Source organism: Sus scrofa, chromosome 8 (genome assembly GCF_000003025.6).
Source record: "Sus scrofa isolate TJ Tabasco breed Duroc chromosome 8, Sscrofa11.1, whole genome shotgun sequence".
Taxonomy (NCBI): domain Eukaryota; kingdom Metazoa; phylum Chordata; class Mammalia; order Artiodactyla; family Suidae; genus Sus; species Sus scrofa.
In genome coordinates, this window is record NC_010450.4 from 6,690,145 (window position 1) to 6,708,085 (window position 17,941).

The window sequence follows — 17,941 nt, forward strand, 5'->3', positions numbered from 1 at the left end:
TTGGCAGTCTGATGGGCAGACAAGGAAGGCCTGGGCTGGCTGTCTGGCCATGCTTGATTTAGCTCCAGGGGGCAGAGCAGCTCCTGCATCCACCATCCCCTCCCCACCTATTGTCTTCTCTCTTCTTTCTTCCATCCTCTGGCTCTGTTAAAAGTGTCCTTTAGCTTCTAATGAAAGGTCTAGTCTATGCCAGGCCCTGGGAGCAGTACAAGCTCCCAGCATCCGAGAGCATCCTCCTGAGTCCTGACTTTACTCTTCCTCCTTCCCACCTTCCTTCCTCCCTTGCCTTCGGCAATGTTTATGGAGCATCTCCTATGTAGGAGCTCCTTGTGGACAGGAACCGTGAGCCAGGAGACACCGTGCTAGTCCACGCATCCTCTGAAAGCATGTTGGACCTTCTGTAAAGCTCTTAGCTGGCGAGATCTTTTGGGAAGATACTTTCTGCACAGTGTAGGGGTCCAGAGGGAGCAGAAAGGATTCTTAGGGCTCCTTTGGTGCCACAGATGCCCAGGGCGGCTGGAGAACAGGTGTGACAAACCCGAGAAGTCAGGAGCAGACCAGCCGCTGAAGCTACCCGTCCTGTCTCCTGAGGCCTCAGGTGTGCCAGGCCGGCAGGGGGCCTCCCAGTGCAGGGAGTAGAACCCGGAGGCTGTCTCCTCGAGGACTGGCCCTGAGAAATGAAAGCCACCCGCCCCTAGTCCTCTGGAGTTAACGATCGCTGCAGGTGTTAGTGGCATGGGGGAAAAATCAATAGTCAACGAGGTGATGAATTGAGAAGGATCCACACGGGGCAAGTGCGAGTGATACTCTTAGGAACAGCCCTGTCGGGAATGGGGAAAGAAAAAAACCCTTGCACTTGGAGTATGAATACGGGGCAATGGTTCCGAACCTTGGCTCTGCTACTTGCTGGAAAGTGAACCTGAGGAAGCCCTCAGCCTCCCGATCCTGGGTCTCCCCTGAGCATCCTTAGGGCCGGCATCTGCTTCTGTCACTGCAGGTGGTGCAGTATCTGTGATCTGTCACACATGCCTTTTTATGTCTGTCTCCACCACAGACTGAGCCTCCTGATGGCAGGGGCTATATCTTCATCTTTGACTTTCCTGGTCCCCAAAGCAGTGGTGTCTCCCAGGTGGGAACAATATCTTCTCCCTGGTCCTTCTCTCATATTTTCTCCTACCCCTTTTACATGGTAGGTGTGGCCGGGGGTCTCACACTCCAGCTCCAAGGCTTGCACTCTTGGTAATGATGCTTCATGCCGAGGTTCTCAAACCTCGGGCCTCACGTCACTGGCAGGCCTTGTTCAAACCCAGGAGCTTGGACTCCAGTGCCTGAGTTTCTGATTCAGTAGGTGGGGCCTGAGAATCTACATCTCTCAGCAGCTCCTAGGCGATGCTGACACCGTTGGCCCAGGGACCAGCTCTGAGATTCACCCACAAGAGGCACCATAATTGTGAATGCAGATGCTCCTCTGAGGAGTTTAATGCATGTGCCCCTTCTTCATAGGGGAGAGTCTTGACATGAGTGGATTTGGAATAGAAAACAAAATTCATATGACACAACTCAGAACCCAGAAGTAGCTCCTCTCGATTTGAAGTCAGACTCTGAATCCAGATCCAGCTGTTACCAGTTACCAGCTCTGTGACTGTGACCAAAATGTGTCACCTCTCTCAGGTTCTCTTTCCTTGTCTGTTAAATGGGAATAATAATCCCAACTTCAGAGAATGACTGTGAAGATTAAATGCCCAAGTTCCTTTCATGGCATCAGGTACTTGTTTGGCATCCAACTATTGATATAAATTTGGACTTGATTGGAAAACCCCTCAATCCCTAATCTTCTGTTTCTGCCCACGTGGGGACAGGGTACAGCATAGAAGTGGGCATTGGGCATTTAGCTACATAGGTTCCCCAGGGGCGTTCTAGGGAACCTCCCTCTCAACACTGTAGACATGTCATGAGTATTGGATGTGCCTGTGATCCGTGTTTTTCTGGGATGGTCTCTGGGGCTGTATGTTCTGGGTGAAACCCCACCACTTAGCTTTGTGTTTTACTTTGTATGTTCCCAGGTGGTTCATGCATGTTTGAGTTTGGGGGTGGACAGCCCTTCTGCACCTGTTGGGAGAGTTGCATCCTATATCTAACTAAGGGATGGCAGTAGGGAGGGCAGGGGCTTGGAGATCAGAAATAATAGTCATGTCTGCTGTGTTCTATGTAACACCGCCAGCCACTCCGCCTCGGCAAGGCATTCACCCTCTCTCCAACTTGCCTCCTTCCCTCCTATGAGAGGAAAACTAGTCACACTGTGATCACTGGCATCCAGTGCTCCACGACTTCTGAAGCCCTTAAAACAGCACCTAGCCCATGGTGCACCCTCAGTGACGGGGAGCCTTTGTAATTCCTTGAGCACCTACTATGTTCCAGGAATGCTACAGACGTCACACATTTTTTTATTCCCTAAACACAGGAACTGCTTTGGGTACAGGGGATCCGTGGTGAGCGAGACAGTCTACGCTTGCTTTTCAAATTCTATTTCTAAAATACAAGAAGCAGCAAAATGGAAAGGCACCTGTCTGAGCGAGGTTGCCTGGCTAGTGAGCAGCAGGTCAGCTAGATTTCAGTCTGGAGCCTGTGGGTCCCTCCTGCTCCGCAGCCCCGCCCATCTGCAGCATATCCCTCCCTTCATCATTATCAAAGGCTGATGATTACAATTTGTGTGGAGAATGAAAACATCGGTTTAATAGTCATTAGAGTAAGATAGTGGACCCAAATATGTAGTTTTCTGACATTTTAATTCGATTTATAGATCTCAGAAACGAATTTATATTCATATAATACTTTCATTATAAAATATGCAGTGGTACAGAGATTTGTATGTATATGGGATTTTTTTCTCTTTAATTTGGGTTTATAAATGGTTGGAACAGGTTTCAGAAACATCGTCTGTTGCTCTTTTTAATATATCTCGAGCATGCTATGACACATCCTTAAATAATTTGCTTTGGAAAAAAGCATTGCTCTCTCTCTCCAAATCTAACTGTAAATATTACTTTGATGTATGTAATTGCTGCAACCATCTCCATCTGAAGGAAGACTTCTAACCCTTCCATCTCCCATCTCTTCCTATTGTCAAGAAATAAGAAAAACTGACTTAAAATGCATTATTCAAATGTGTTTAATGTAAACATGGAAGAAGTCTGAGAGCAGCCACAAATTTCCCTTTGCTTAATGCAATCTTGAAAATATTTCAAGTACTCTATTTTATAGGCATGCATTCACTCTGCTTAGGGAAAATATTTCTTCAAGCACATCTTAGAATGCCAAGAATGCTTCCCATGCCTGGAACTTAGTAGGAACGGAATGGATGTTTGGCGATTGACTTGCGATGCATGGAGACCCTTGGGTACTCTTAGGTACAGAAGTGGCTCTGGCAGGGCTTGGTGAGGTGGTTCTGGCTGGGCGAAGGGAGGCAATCTCCCTGAGCACTGGGGTGTTACCCAGGATAAGACTCCGGTTAAAGGCAGAGCTGGATCTGGCTTCAGGATTGGTCCCTTGTCAGTCATTTCATCAAGTTAGCCCTCCCTCTGCGCTTTGAGATTTGGCTGTGAGCCCCATGGAGAGAACATTGCCTCTCATCTCTGCATTTTCAAGAGCCCTTTCAAGCCATAATGCCATAATTGCTTAGTAAATGGGCCATGGTTCCCCCTAGTTTCCTAGCTTGCTTCTCAGACCTGGTAGTGAACTCATGACCTAATGCATCCATGATTCATCACTTAGATCATTCAGCAGCTGCAGAATGCAAGCTTCCTCCTCCATGGCTCTCACTTGGGCTGTTTAGAGACCTGGGTGGGTGGTGGAAATAGCCCTGGTTTGAAATGCTGTGGACACCTGGGGGCTTCTTAACTTGCGTCACATTTACGCTGGTGGTTCAGTCTGAGTCAAGTCCTTTCTTGTTCTGGACCTTAGTGTCTATGGAACGTTTAAGGTCACTGACAGCAACATAATTCTATCACGTGAACACTGTATGTGTGTGAGTGTGTGTGTATGTGTGTGTGCGGGTCAGCTAATTTGCCACAGCATCAAAAATTTTACTGCTCTATTAATAAACACGTAAATATTCTGACCTATTTTTCAGCAGATCGAAGTTCTGGAATTTCAAATCACTGGATCCTTCTTTCGTTGTTTTTGTGTTGCCCCTGTGATGAAAGAAAATAGGTTATAGTAAGGAAATAGCAAGAAGTGAATTAAGTTCCTTCATTCATAGGAATAACCACCCAGTCAGATGTAAGTAATTAACATCTCACACATAATTCCAAATCTCTCCTTGGATTTCCACTGAGGTTAAACAAAATCTGAGTTTCAAATAATCCAATTACTTAAAAAAATTACGTATATGTTTGTAGTAAATGCTAGAGAGGGTGTGGAGAAAAGGGAACCCTCTTACGATGTTGGTGGGAAGGTAAATTGGTACAACCACTATGGAAAACAATACAGAGGCTCCTCTGAAAATTAAATAAAGAACTACCATTTGAGCCAACAATCGCACTCCTGGGCATCTATCCAGACAAAACTAACTCTGAATTCAAAAAATACATGCACCAATATGTTCATCCAGCACTATAGCCAAGGCATGGAAAAAACCTAAATGTTCATTGAAAGATGAGTGGATTAAGACATGGTACATAGACACAATGGAATACTACTCAGCCATAAAAAGAACAAAATAATGCCTTTTGCAGCAACATGGATGGAACTAGAGATTCTCATACTAAGTGAAGTAAGTCAGAAAGACAAGGACAGGTAAAGACATGATATCACCTGTATGTGGAATCTAAAATATGGCACAAATCACCTATCTACAGAACCAAAACAGACTCACAGACATGGAGAACAGACTGTGGTTGCCAAAGGGGTTGGGGGGGGAGGGAGTGGGATGGACTGGGGAGTCTGGGGTTAGTAGATGCAAACTATTGCATTTAAAATGTGGTCCTGCTGTACGGTGACAGGGAACTCTATCCAATCCCTTGGGATAGAACATGATGAAATGTAATATGAAAAAAAGAATGTATATATATAAAACTGGGTCCCTTTGCTGTACCGCAGAAATTGACAGAACATTGTAAATCAACTATAATAAAAATAAATATTTTTTAATGTAAGAGCCTTATTTTACAAGAAGTGGTAGCATGGGGCAGAATAGGTGCCCTGGTCAGGATGACGATGTGGGCAGGGTCCCTGTGGTGACTCTCCTTAAGCTGAGTGCCCCTAACATTGTACAGTGAAGGGCTTCACACCTGGGCTGCATGCTTGACGGGAGGCTGTCAAACAAGGACATTGCCTGTGGGCCAAGGAAGGTGCTAGATGCTTTCCTGTGTTCGTAGAATTTGGCCCCTAACTAGCAAACATCATCCCGTCATAGGGAGGCAGATTATTTAGGAATAGCAACTTGGATTCAGATAATATTTATTGAACTCCTGTAAAATTTAGGTGCTTTGCTAGGGCTTTTTCTATGAAGAGATTAACATCTTTTCAATGGAGTTAATTTGTTGAAATTCAGTAAGGCTTTCTCTGTCATAAACCATCCCTAGTTCATCTCATGAGCCAAGTCAAATGTGCTTTCATTTCCTGTGCAGGCACTTTGTGAGCTCTATCAGAACTTTATGAGTGATGCTTTCCTTTCTACACGTGCGTCTTGGCGGCTACCTGGGTAGCATCTTTGGCTTTTTTGCCCTCCTGGTTCTCTCCACCTGGGGAACACCTACTTCTTCTTTGTCCTTAGACTTTCCTCCCTGCCCCCACGCTCTTCCAGGGACTAGTCCCTCTTTTTCAAACACCTATTATTTTCCTTCTTCTGCATCTAACTCATGCTTCTTTTTTTATTAAATTGTTTTTTATTAATGTATTTTTAATTAAAGTACAGTTGACTTACAGTGTTGTGCCAATTTCTGCTGTACAGCAAAGTGACCCAGCCATATATAGATATATGTATAACATATTCTTTTTCTTGTATTATCTGCCATCATGATCTATCCCAGGAGATTGGATAGAGTTTCGTGTGCTGTACAGTAGGACCTCGCTGCTTATCCATTCTAAATGTAACAGTTTGCATCTACCAACCCCAAACTTACTCATGCTTTTGAGTTCAGCTCAAGTGTCACTATCTCAGCGAAATCTTTCTTCCTGCCTGAGACGGACCCCTTCACAGCGCTTGTATGAGTTTATCTGTCCATTTTTTTCTTTTTCTTTTTTTTGGCCATTCTGTGGCGTATGGAGTTCCCAAGGCCAGGGATCAGATCTGAGCCACAGTTGTGACCTACACCACAGCTATGGCAATGCTGGATCCCTAACCCACTGTGCAGGGCCAGTGATTGAACTTGTGTCCCAGAGCTCCAGTAATGCTGCAGGTCCCATTGCACCACAGTGGGGACTCCTGTCCTTTGGTTTTAACATGTAGCTTTGTATTCACATCTGCTAAGCTTCCAACTACTATCTCCCTGAGGGCATGAATGGCTGCGCTCTGCAGCCCCAGGGCCTGGCTGAGTGCCTGGCCCTCAGTACCTGGGCAGCTGTAGATGCCTGAAGAAAGGATTCCAGGAAATGCAGAAAGATGACTTGAGACTCTGTCTCTATCTAGGATTTCGTGTGTGGCCTATCAACTGTAACATGATAAATAAAGAAATGAGCAAGTTGTTTGGATGTACGATGTTACTGTGTCAACTGATCATCTAGAAAGAGGATGGCTTATCTCAGTCTTTCATTTTTTGGTTATTTTGTGGTTACAAAGTTATTTCATTATTACATTGTTTCACATTTTTTATTATTTCCTTGCTTTTGGTTTTAAAATCTGGGGTAAACCATGATTCATAAATTTTTATCTGCACTCCACCTTCACTTCTAAGTTCTAGATGGAATATCTTTCTATTTGGGGGTCTTTTCTAACTGGTCAACCTCAAGCAGATCCAGGCCTTGTGAATGAAAAACACTGCCCACTCTCTCAGTAAACAAAGGATGTTGTAGCCATCAAGTCATCCCCTTACAGCTACCCCCAAGGTGAGGGGGGACTCAGGGAGGAAATAAGGAATGCCCCCCACCTAGCAGTCACCAGACTGCCCCCACCCCAGCTCCCACCATACTTGGATCCCCACCCCCACCCACTCCTACCCTCCATCCCATCCCCCTCCCACCCCAGGACGTGCACCCTGAGGAAACTCAGGATGGGAAAACACAGGACACTGGCCCCAGAGAGCCAAGGTGCATATCCCAGGAATGACTTCAGTGACCTCTTGCGTCTTCCCATACATAGAAAAGCACTAAATCTCTTAACTGGAGGTTTCTGGTTTTCTTTAATTAACAGTAAACTTTTTTCGTTTCGCTTATTTTTAGGGCCGCAGCTACAGCATACGGAAGTTCCCAGCCTAGCAGTCGAACCGGAGCTGTTGATGCTGGCTGCAGCCACAACAACACCAGATGTGAGCCACGTCTGTGACCTACACCACGGCTCATGCCAACGCCAGATCCTTGACGACTGAGCGAAGCCAGGGATCGAACCTAGAACCTCAAGGATACCTGAAACCTCAAGTTGGATTCATTACTTCTGAGACACCACAGGAACTCCAATTAACAGGAAACTTTTGATGTCCCAACGACACGGTCTTTGCTGTAAAACTCCTATACAGCCTGGCTTCCGCTTTTCCTCTTTGGAGCCATCCCTCAGAGCAATTTGAGATGCTGTGTTTGGGCTTAAGTCTTCAGTTTTGACCACTGAATAAAACATAACTCTCCCCTTTTAGGTTGTATATATATAAGTTTTTTTCAGTTGACAGCCCTTTTCCTAGTGAGCAGCCCCCTTACTCCTGTGGTTTCCTAGCAGCAGCCTGGGCCCTCGCCTTGAGTCTTTTCCTTCTCTCTCTCATCCTCATATCTCGATAACGTGTTACCAGGTCCTAAGAACCCTCTCTCTTCGCTCCCATAAGTGATACTCCATCTTAGTTCTGCTCTCATGCTCTCCAGCCTGGACTCTGGTGTTGGCCCCCTGTTCCAATCCATCCACCAAACTGCAGTAAGAACAACCACCTTTCTGATATTACCAAGTCATGCCTACTGTGTTGATGACTTTAGTACTTCTTTTGCGGTGTTTCCGCAGCAGCCCCACAGCATCTTTGTTTATTGCTGGAGGAGCTATCAACCCAGGGCAGATCTGAGTTCAAATACCCCTTTCTTTTTTTCCTCCCTGATTGTTAACAGATCTGGGAGCAAAACAGGAGAAAAGATCCAAAATTTCCTTGGGATCTACAGCATGACTGTGAAGGAATGACACGCTATGGGCTTTACCTCCCTGGGATCGCCTGACTCGAAAAGCCTCACCGTGGCTCCATTTCTGCACGACCGAGACCGCAATCTTTACCGTGATGACTCAGAGCCCTGTCTCAGTGGCCTCGAATGCAATTTCTGTTGTTTGTGTCCTCATTTCCTGCCACCCTCTCTCTCTGCCAGGCTCCCACACTGTCCCCTCTTGGGGTCATGCTTTTGTATGCTCCCAGGTCATGGACTAGATTATTCTTTTTGTCCTCCTCTGGAGCTGTCTGGTCAAAGACTTCATCCTTCATGGTTTCGTTCAAAGGTCTGTTCCCCTGTGAGTTTTTCTGTGCTGCTTCCTCTTTGAGCCCTTTTAGTGTTTTTTTGCTGCATCTCTGTTTTACTCTTCATTCATTTGTTCACAAATCCATTCATTCCTTCACTCCACAAGTAGATATTTTGTAGCAGGCTGTATGCCAGGCAATGGGATACCGTCCTTAAAGTAGAAACGGGAAGCCTGCCTCGTGAATTGTTTATTACTGTTGGGAGACAGGCCATAAACAAGTAAAGAAACAATGGTATTTTCATCATATTGCCTTGTATGTGTCTATTTATGTGCTCTGGTTGCCCTGGAGTGGGGGGTTTTTGAGAGACGAGATGTAACCTGGGAACATTTTCTCTCCCAGTGTACAGACTAAGTGACCTTGGGTGTGACCTTAGGGATATTTGCAAGATATGAAATGATGCACTGATGGCGAATAGGTAGACAGGCTGCCCATCTGGGCTCACACACTAGAGCGATGCATGCACTCAGTTGGTGGGGGAGGGTCTATGAGACAAGAGAGTATGATCAGTCCCTGCCCCGAGAAGGAGGCCCTGGCTTCCACCCTACCCCTGGGTGTGGGCAGTGTTTCTGAGCTCTGACGTGGCTCTGAGCAGTTCACTTTTAGGAGGATGGAGGGGTTCTGAGAATTTCCTCAACCTCTTCCTAGGTGCCTCAAGAACCCAACAGCCTGGGAGCTACCTCTGATCTTTCTGAGAATCTGCTTTGGCCTTTTTATCTTGAAAAAGAGAGTTTGAGGAGTTCCCTGGTGGCCTAGCAGCTAAGGACTTGGCATTGTCACTGTTGTGGCTTGGGTTCGATCCCTGGCTGGGGAACTTCGGCCTGCCACAGAGATGGCCAAAAAAAGAGGAGAGTTTAACTCAAGCTCTTTTTCTTTCATTTTCATAGAAATCCTCCGTAGCAAATGGGTGAGGGTCGGTCCTTCTCAGCTTCGTGCTGTAGATGAGGAGGCAGGGGCCCTGCGAATGGAGGGGATTTGGTTCAAGGTAACCGGGATGGCTGATGGCCTGGTCAGTGCTCCATGCCAGGTCTGAAATCTCCAGCCAGATGCACTGGGGGGGGCCAGCATGTGCTGCTCCTGGTGCTCTGGCCCAGTCCCCTCTGAGGAAGAGGCAGGAACAGGAGAGAGGATGGATGGGAGGGGGCAGGGAGCGTGGGAACAGGGAGGGGTGCTCTTCTTCCTACAATGAGTTATTTAAGAAAAGCAGTAACGAAGAAGACAGCAAGGAAATAGCCATCTACCTGGGCAGTAAGTAGTTAAAATGTATTTGTTTTTAAAACACATAAAAAGCACAGAGAACCTTAGAAAGATTAGAAATAGAAGTGGCTCCCTTGTTGCTCGCCCTCCCCCCACAGCCTCCCGTCATTTGAGTTTGAGTTTCGTTTGCTAATCACAAGGCAAACCAAAGTGTCCAACCCTATAGTTCTTCTTTCTGCCTTAAATCATTCCTTAGGGTTCCAAGTTTTAGGAACACATTTTAAAACATTGTACTATGCTGAAAGAATGATAACGTCTCGGTCTCTCACAGAAATTATTATTCAAGAACATCAATCATAAAAGGTCAAGATTGTTTGCTTTGCATTAAATTGCTGCCTGACCTTGGAAGGAGATGGTCAACATTCCCACGTGAGCCTGGGAGAGACAGTTCTGTCGACCTCAAGAGTGTAAGCAGACACACAGGGTGTTCAAGGCCACCAGCATCTGATGCCAGCTGTCCTTCCTGCGGGTCCCTTGGCCCATCTCACCCACACAGTAAAATAAATCCAATGAGCACCTGTAAACTGCCGCTCTACTTCTTATCACGGATCCTGATCAAGTGCCCCCAATGAAGCAACACAGGCTAATTTATAGCACAGAGAACCCAGTGCATTCTGAAAAAGTGGGATGTGCCCCAGGCTTGTGGGGAAACTTAGGCATGGAGAGTCAGTGGGGGAGGCAATTAATTGTTCTTGCCACCACCTCCTACTCCTCTGAGAAAGAGTACATCACCTCCCAGGAGCCTGCATCTCTTAGCCATCCACCCAGCACTTCTGGTTCTAGGCTTTTGGGCTATTTCTGATTTCCTTTTTCTCGTGGGCACCTCTGTCCTGTACGGTCAGTTGACAAAACCCACCTAGTGCTCCTTCACATGTTTTCTCGCTCCATCCCCTTCTTACAGCCCCTCCGAGTCTGCCTTCTCCAGACTGCATTACTTCTCAGGTAGGTCTAACAGCAGCCAGCTCTGCATAGTCGCATCAATATATACATAATGACAGTTGTGTGTTGAAGGGTGTCTGCAAAGAGATGTGTCTATCTAGAAATTGTGAACTGTTTTGGAAAGAGGTTCTTTGTAATTAAGGCAGGATCTTGAGATGAGATGGTCCTGGATTAGGGTGGCCCTATATCCAAAGCAGGTATTCTTACTTCTAAGAATAAGGTAAGAGGAGGAGACCTGGGGAGAAGGGCATGTGACAGCCCCGGTGAAGATGGAGGCAGAAAGTGGCCATGATGCAGCCACAGGTCAAGGAACATCTGGACCCACCAGAGCTGGAAGAGGCAGGAAGGATTCTTCCCTACGGCCTTCAGAGGCCGGAAAGCCCCTGGAATCGATTTCAGACTTCCGGCCTCCAGAACTGTGGAGGAATAGATTTCTGATGGTTTAAGCCACCTGAATGACGATAATTTGTTACGACAGCTCTAGGAAACCATCACACAGAACCTCTAGCCTGTCCCAAGTTATGGAGAATGAATCAGACCCGAATCCTAAATAGGGTGATAACATAGGTGCAATGATAAAAAAAATACTTATGGTCTAGAAAGAAAAAGAAAGAAATGGGTTATATGATAAGTGAGAGGGTTCGTCAAGGTAGGCTTCCACAGAGTGATGGAGGAGGACATGTGGGGGTTTGCCGTATCGATGACGTGGGGAGCTGGGATGTGGGGAGTGGGGCAGGGCCACCTATTTCAAGAGTGAAAGATGACTGCGCCAACCTGTCCTAGTCATTTCTCTTTAATTTCTCACCTTTACCTCTACTCCCAGGTGCACCCAACATGGCTGGTACAGTCTGACCAGCACAGAAAGAGAACAACCATTTCTTTTGAAACTCCACTTCTCTTAATGAACTTTCAGATCAAGTTCAGCGTTTCCCAGAAGCTTCCCTATACATGCCCAGGGAGTTTGCAGGCTTCTGAGAAATCACACAAATTGCTCTTAAACCATAATTCTCTTTCAAGGATCCTGTGTAGCTGGGTAGCTGACTCCAAGGTCATGAATAATAATAATAATGTATACTACAGTTTTAAAGTTACAGTTATAAAGAATGATAATAACAGTAACTTGAAACTTAGATGAGATTTACAACTTCCGTGGCCACTGTTTGCCAGTTCACACACTGGCATCCATCAAATCCTTACAAGCACCCTCTGAGGCCAGTCCTAGCCCAACCTCAGCCTTGTTGGAGTTCTTCGTCTCGTGTTCAGCACATGCTCCATATCCTTAGGAATTGCCTCCTATGAGGCTCCGGAGGAAATACTCTAACTAAGGAGATGATGGCACAGGAAGTCTGTTAGGATGGGCTCCTGCGAGGGAAGGGAAGGCAGCCTGATTGGGCAGGGGCATATTTGGGTTGTGCTCTGAGGTGGTCCTTTAGAAGTGTCCCAAGTTGTGGTGGGGGGTCAGGCTTTTGTACTCGGGTGGACCAGTTAGTGGATGTGGGCTCCCCAGGTGAGACAACTCCATTCAACTGAGCCAATTCCCAAAGAAGGTGGAGAGGGGCAGACTCCCGGAGTCTACTGCAGCATCTTGCTGGATTCTGAAACTTTAGAGGGTCTGAGACTCCAAGGTCAAAATAGGTACTGGCTGTATTATTATTATTTTTTTTTTGGTCTTTTTAGGGCCTCACCCATGGCATATGGAAGTTCCCCAGGCTAGGAGGTTGAATTGGAGCAGTAGTTGTCAGCATACCCCATAGCCACAGCAACATGAGATCTGAGCTATGTCTGTGAACTTCACCACAGCTCATGGCAATGCCGGATCCTAAATTCACTGAGCTGAGTGAGGCCAGGGATCTAACCCACATTCTCATGGATACCAATCAGATTCATTTCCACTGTGCCATAACAGGCACTCCCTTGGCTGTATTTTTCATTGGGAGAGAATGATAGGGAATGGAAGGAGGGAAGAAGGGAAGATAGGGCGAAGCACAGGATGGTCCTGAGGGCAGGTGGGCCTCTAGGAAGGAGGGGATAATCCAGCTGGAGAGATATTAGTCTCCATGGAATGTGATGCGGTGTGGACACAGAGGTTAAGAGCACACACGCTTGTACTGATCTGCTTTTGAACGTGCTTCTGCCAACTGAATAAGTCACAGATTTATCACCTCATCCCCACTCACACACAAGGAAGGCCAGAATTAGAGGAACTCTCTCACATACCGATTGCATGTTAAGTGATCATTTTTATTATCTAGGACCTGATTCTTACTCAAAAGAGTTAAGGAATACTAGAGGCAGAGAACATGTGGACTGCGAAGGGCAGCTGATAATGAGAGTATTTCACCCAAGCCAAAAGTGTGGATTATTATCTCATAGGTTTTGTGGGTCAGGAAGCTAGGTGTGACTTTGCTGGGTCCTCTGTTTTATGGCCTCTGTTGAAGCTGCAAAGTGTCAGCCAGAGTTGGGGTCTCATTTGAAAGCTCAACCAGGAAAGGATTTGGTTTTAAGCACATGCAACTGTTGGTGGGGTTCAGTTTCTTATGACCCATTGTCCTGGGAGCCCCACTTCCTTGATGTATGTTGCTTGAAGGGTGCCCTCAGCTCTTGCCCACATGGCCTCCCTGATACAGCCTCTTGCTTTATCAAAACGTGCAAACCAAGGAGACAAAAGGAAAACTCCAATCTTATGAAATGTAATCTCATCCATTTTGCCATAGCCTATTGCCTAGAAGCAGTCACAGGCCTTGGTCACAATTAAGGAGGGTGGGTTATGGAGGAGGGGGCTGAGTAGCAGGAGAAGGGAAAATTGAGGGCCACTTGTGTCTGCCACATACCTTTGCTCACTAAGTGTGGAAGTGTGAGCAGAGACAGCGCAGCAGTGACATCCAGAAGGTGTTCGGCAAGCCTACAAACCAGATCCGCTAGAATCTTTCTGTAGCCTGTTTTCGAACCTTCCATGACTCCTGAAAATGTTAGGCCAGTTTTCAAAAGTTTTTCAGCTAATTTCAGAAAACTCCAGCACATGCCAGAACAAAATTGGTTCTCCAACTCCTTACCCTTGCTCACGAGAGGTCATTATAATCACTTTTGCCGCAGGATGCTGTACTCCTAACTCACTTGAAACCATCACTGCCTTAGTGGTTACAAACAATTTCTCCAAGAGATGGGTACCTATTTTGTTCATTCCATTTGGTCCTTAAGCTGTACTGATGGTATGTTCAAACTTCCCTCAAGGTGTGTATTCCTGTACACAGCTTCTTTTTTTCCCTATAAAATTCTCTTTTTTGGCTTTTAATTTAATGAATTTTGTTATATTTTTATAGCTGTACAATCATCATCACAGCCCAATTTTACTGCATTTCCATCCTGAACCCCCAGCCCATCCCTCCGACCCCACCCCCCTAACCTGTCTCCTTTGGAAACACAGCTTCTCATAAACCTAGGAAATGTTTAATTTCCTTCCTAAGCAGACGAGAAAAGCCCAGGAATTTGGGGATTTGCTGTACCAGAGCCTTGGTGTTTGATGTCTTTTACACACTTGCACCATTGAGCCCAGAAGTGTTGAAGGACACATGCAACCTTCTTGCAACACAGATTTTTTTAAAAAAGTTTGCATTTGAATACATTTAGATAGGGACGATTTTCTTAATCTTAGAAAGCCTCCCCCTTCATTCCCTACTATCTTGCATTTTTATATTGCTTGACTGGGCCCTGAAGATTTCAGCTGGTTCTTTTCTTAAAAGAACTTGAGAGGAACATCCGCTCATCAAGGAACTGATCACAAGGAGATGTTTGAATGGCTCTCTCTCACCTACCCATGACTTTGCAATGGTAAATTTTATGTGCCAACGTGGTGACTCCCTGGCATCCAGCTGTTTGGTCAAATGCCAGTCTAAATGTTGCTGAGAGGACTTGTCTTAGATGTGATTGACATTGAAATCAGTGGACTTAGAGTGAAGCAGATGAGTCTCCAGTGTGGGTGGGCCTCACCCAATCAGTTGAAGGCCTGTGGATTGCTACCTGGCCAGGAGGTAGCTCTGACCTTCAGGCCCCTGGGACCCACTTGGGCTCTGCTTCCCTCTTCCAATTCTCTGGGATCTCTGATGAAGAGAATGAGACTTCAATTTTCAGGGGTTGCTGCCCGTGTGGTTATCATCAGGGTCTACACCCCCATCGGAACCCTGAATTCCCATCAGTCCCCTCACGTGCATTTGAAGAAACATTTGTGCATGAAAGAATCCGTAGACACAGGAATCTCTTGAGGGAATTACTATTTCTTGTTTATTAAGGCAAAAGTGGACCCAAAATATTCCAGAATAGACTGGCTCTGCCTATAGGTTGCAGGTCCAGAGTGGATGGTGGTATGTGAATGTCGCTCTTGGCTTTTCCAGAGTTATAGCCTCAGAGAGTCCTGGAGCCTGGGGCTTGATGGGAAGATAGGGAAATCTGCTCGAACCTGGGATTATTGTTATTATTATTTTTGGCAGTGCTTGCAGCATGCAGAAGTTCCTAGGCCAGGGATCGAGCCCGAGCCACTGCAATGACAACGCCAGATCCTTAACTTCCTAAGCTGCAAGGGAACTCCTGAACTTGTGAATTTTATAGATCAGAAAACTTGGACCCAGACAAGTGAAAGAACTTGCCCACCCTAGCCAGAAGCCAACACAGAAGGTTCTGGCTCAGCTCCTGGGTCCGTGTGTGGTGCTCGAGGTCCTTTCTCTTTGGCCTTGACTTCCCCAGTGCTTATCTTCTAATTAAGCCTCTTTGGGTGCCTTCTAAATAAATTCCTTTTTTCTTTCTAATCTCCTTGAGGACAGAAAGACAAAAGAAAGATAACCTAATTTAGAAAACAAGAAAGTAATCCTGACTCCTTTTATGTTCAGGTTTCAAGAAACCCCATAAAATCCTTTTTTCCTGGCTTTATTTATTTATAATTTTTGGTTATTGTTTAAATTTTGATTCAGCAACAGGAAACAAATGAACCAAAAAAAACAGAAGCTTTATGTATCATCTATTCAAATGCTTTTTTTTTCTCCTTTTTCCCTCTCTCTGTCTTGACTATTAGGGGATGTGGCTTCTAACAGGCCATCAGTGTTTGTAATATGCACATACAATAACCACAGTGAATCACCCTTTTATGGGCTCATAGATGTAGTCATAGTGGAATTTAATTTACAGGTGGCCATGCCTGAAAGATTCTGGACGCGTGATAGAAAAAAATAACATGAAAAAGGCAGTATGTTTATCTTTTAAAAACCCTCCAAACAAAAACTTGGTGTGTGCCTCATTAGCACACATTCCATAAAAACCCAAGAGTAAAAGGGACCTAATGGGCCTTCCTCGGTGGCCTGCAGGAGCACCAGGAAGGACCTAGTGCTTAGAATATAGGGAACGAGGGCGGTCCTGTCCTGGCTCCGCAGAAACGAATCTAACTGGTATCCATGAGGACATGGGTTCACTCGGTGGGTTAAGGACCCCGTGTCGCCCTGAGCTGTGGTGTAGGTTGCAGATGCACCTTGGATCCGGCGTTGCTGTGGCTGTGGTTGTGGCCTGCAGGTGTAGCTCTGATTCAACCCCTAGCCTGGGAACTTCCACATGCTGTGGGTGTGGCCCTAAAAAGATAGAGGAAATGAATCTCCTCAGTTCCATATCCTGCCTCCATCTCCTGGTCCCACACTTCTCAGACTCCAGAAGGTCCAAGTAAGGAAGGGACATTGAGGTAGGGAAAGGAAGAGGGATGAGAAAGGGGAAGGTTCTCTAATGTGCCAGTCCCTGGGCTTGGCACCACCTCTCTGCTCTGGAGTCTGCAGCACCTTCTCAGTAATCTCTCCCCTTCCGGTTACATCACTTATCACTTTCTTCCTTCTATCCACCATGTTGCAGCCAGGGTCCTCATTCTTTTTTTTTTTTTTTTGGTCTTTTTGCCTTTTCTTGGGCCACTCCTGCGGCATATGGAGGTTCCCAGGCTAGGGGTCTAATCGGAGCTGTAGCCACCGGCCTACGCCAGAGCCACAGCAACACAGGATCTCTAATGTGCCAGTGACCACAGCTCACGGCAATGCCGGATCCTTAACCCACTGAGCAAAGCTGGGGATCGAACCTGCAACCTCATGGTTCCTAGTTGGATTCGTTAACCACTGCGCCATGACGGGAACTCACAAGAGTCCTCATTCTAATAGCTGCTGTTTCCACCACCTATGAACATGGCACATAGGCCTTCCACGGTCTGGTCTCACATTCTCTCCACAGCCCACGTTTGGCACCCTGATGGCCATCTTCGTGAACCCTTGACCTGTACCTGAATGGGCCTGATCTCCCAGACTTCTGTAGGCAGAGAAAGTAGCATAAATAACTTCTCCAACTTCCTAGAAGAGGTCCACAGATCAACACTTAATGCAAGGTCTCTTGTTCCAGGTACGTCTTGTTTATCCTCTCAGCAACTGAGTATTGAGTGAACTTAGGGAACCTGCTAACATCTCTTAGTGAAAGATGGCGTTCCTGAATTTCAGTAGTTTTGGCTCCTAGTACAGAGCCCCACCCACAGCCAGGGTTCAACACAGCTTGGAGTGAGTGACAAAGCTGCGTTTTAATACCAGATCTGTCCAACACTGTGGTCTTGATGAGAAAGCTTGGATTTGAAATCAGGGATAATAGACCAATGGACCTAAAACATTACTGAATGTGCCAAGACTTTTCTCAGGTCTTCCTGTTGATACAATATTGATGGGACAAAAGAAGTCCAGAGAGGCCAAACACACTACCTGTGGCTACACAGCTATGTGTGCCCAAGCTGGGATTCAATATCAAGCCTGTCTGGCTGGAAGACCGCTTCTTTCTATGGCAGTCTTTCTACTGCCGTCTTCCTTCCATGGATTCAAGGAAACGGGGAGTGACCAGGACCTCAGGTTTACCCTGGGGCTCATACACCATCCTTTGTGCCCGGTTTCTTCCCCAACTTGATGATCTCTGAGCCCCAGTAGAACTATCTTAACCTGTTGTCTGGTGACATTTGTTTTCAAAGCACTTATCAAAAGATAACCAAACCTGGAAAATCCAGCATTGAATCTAATGATTATAATATATCCTCTTATCTGTGCTTTCCAGGGACTCTTTAA

General features: G+C 46.1%; 1 protein-coding gene across 3 annotated transcripts in view; it reads right to left on the minus strand.

The window, feature by feature from the left end:
- The window catches only part of CLNK (cytokine dependent hematopoietic cell linker), a 164,795-nt gene that overhangs the window by 85,170 nt on the left and 61,684 nt on the right, over positions 1 to 17,941 (minus strand). For all 3 annotated transcript variants that reach the window (XM_021101017.1, XM_021101016.1, XM_021101018.1), the window contains exon 3: positions 4,119 to 4,190. In XM_021101017.1, coding sequence (XP_020956676.1) covers positions 4,119 to 4,190 — 72 coding nt within the window. The remainder of the gene's footprint in view (positions 1 to 4,118; positions 4,191 to 17,941) is intronic.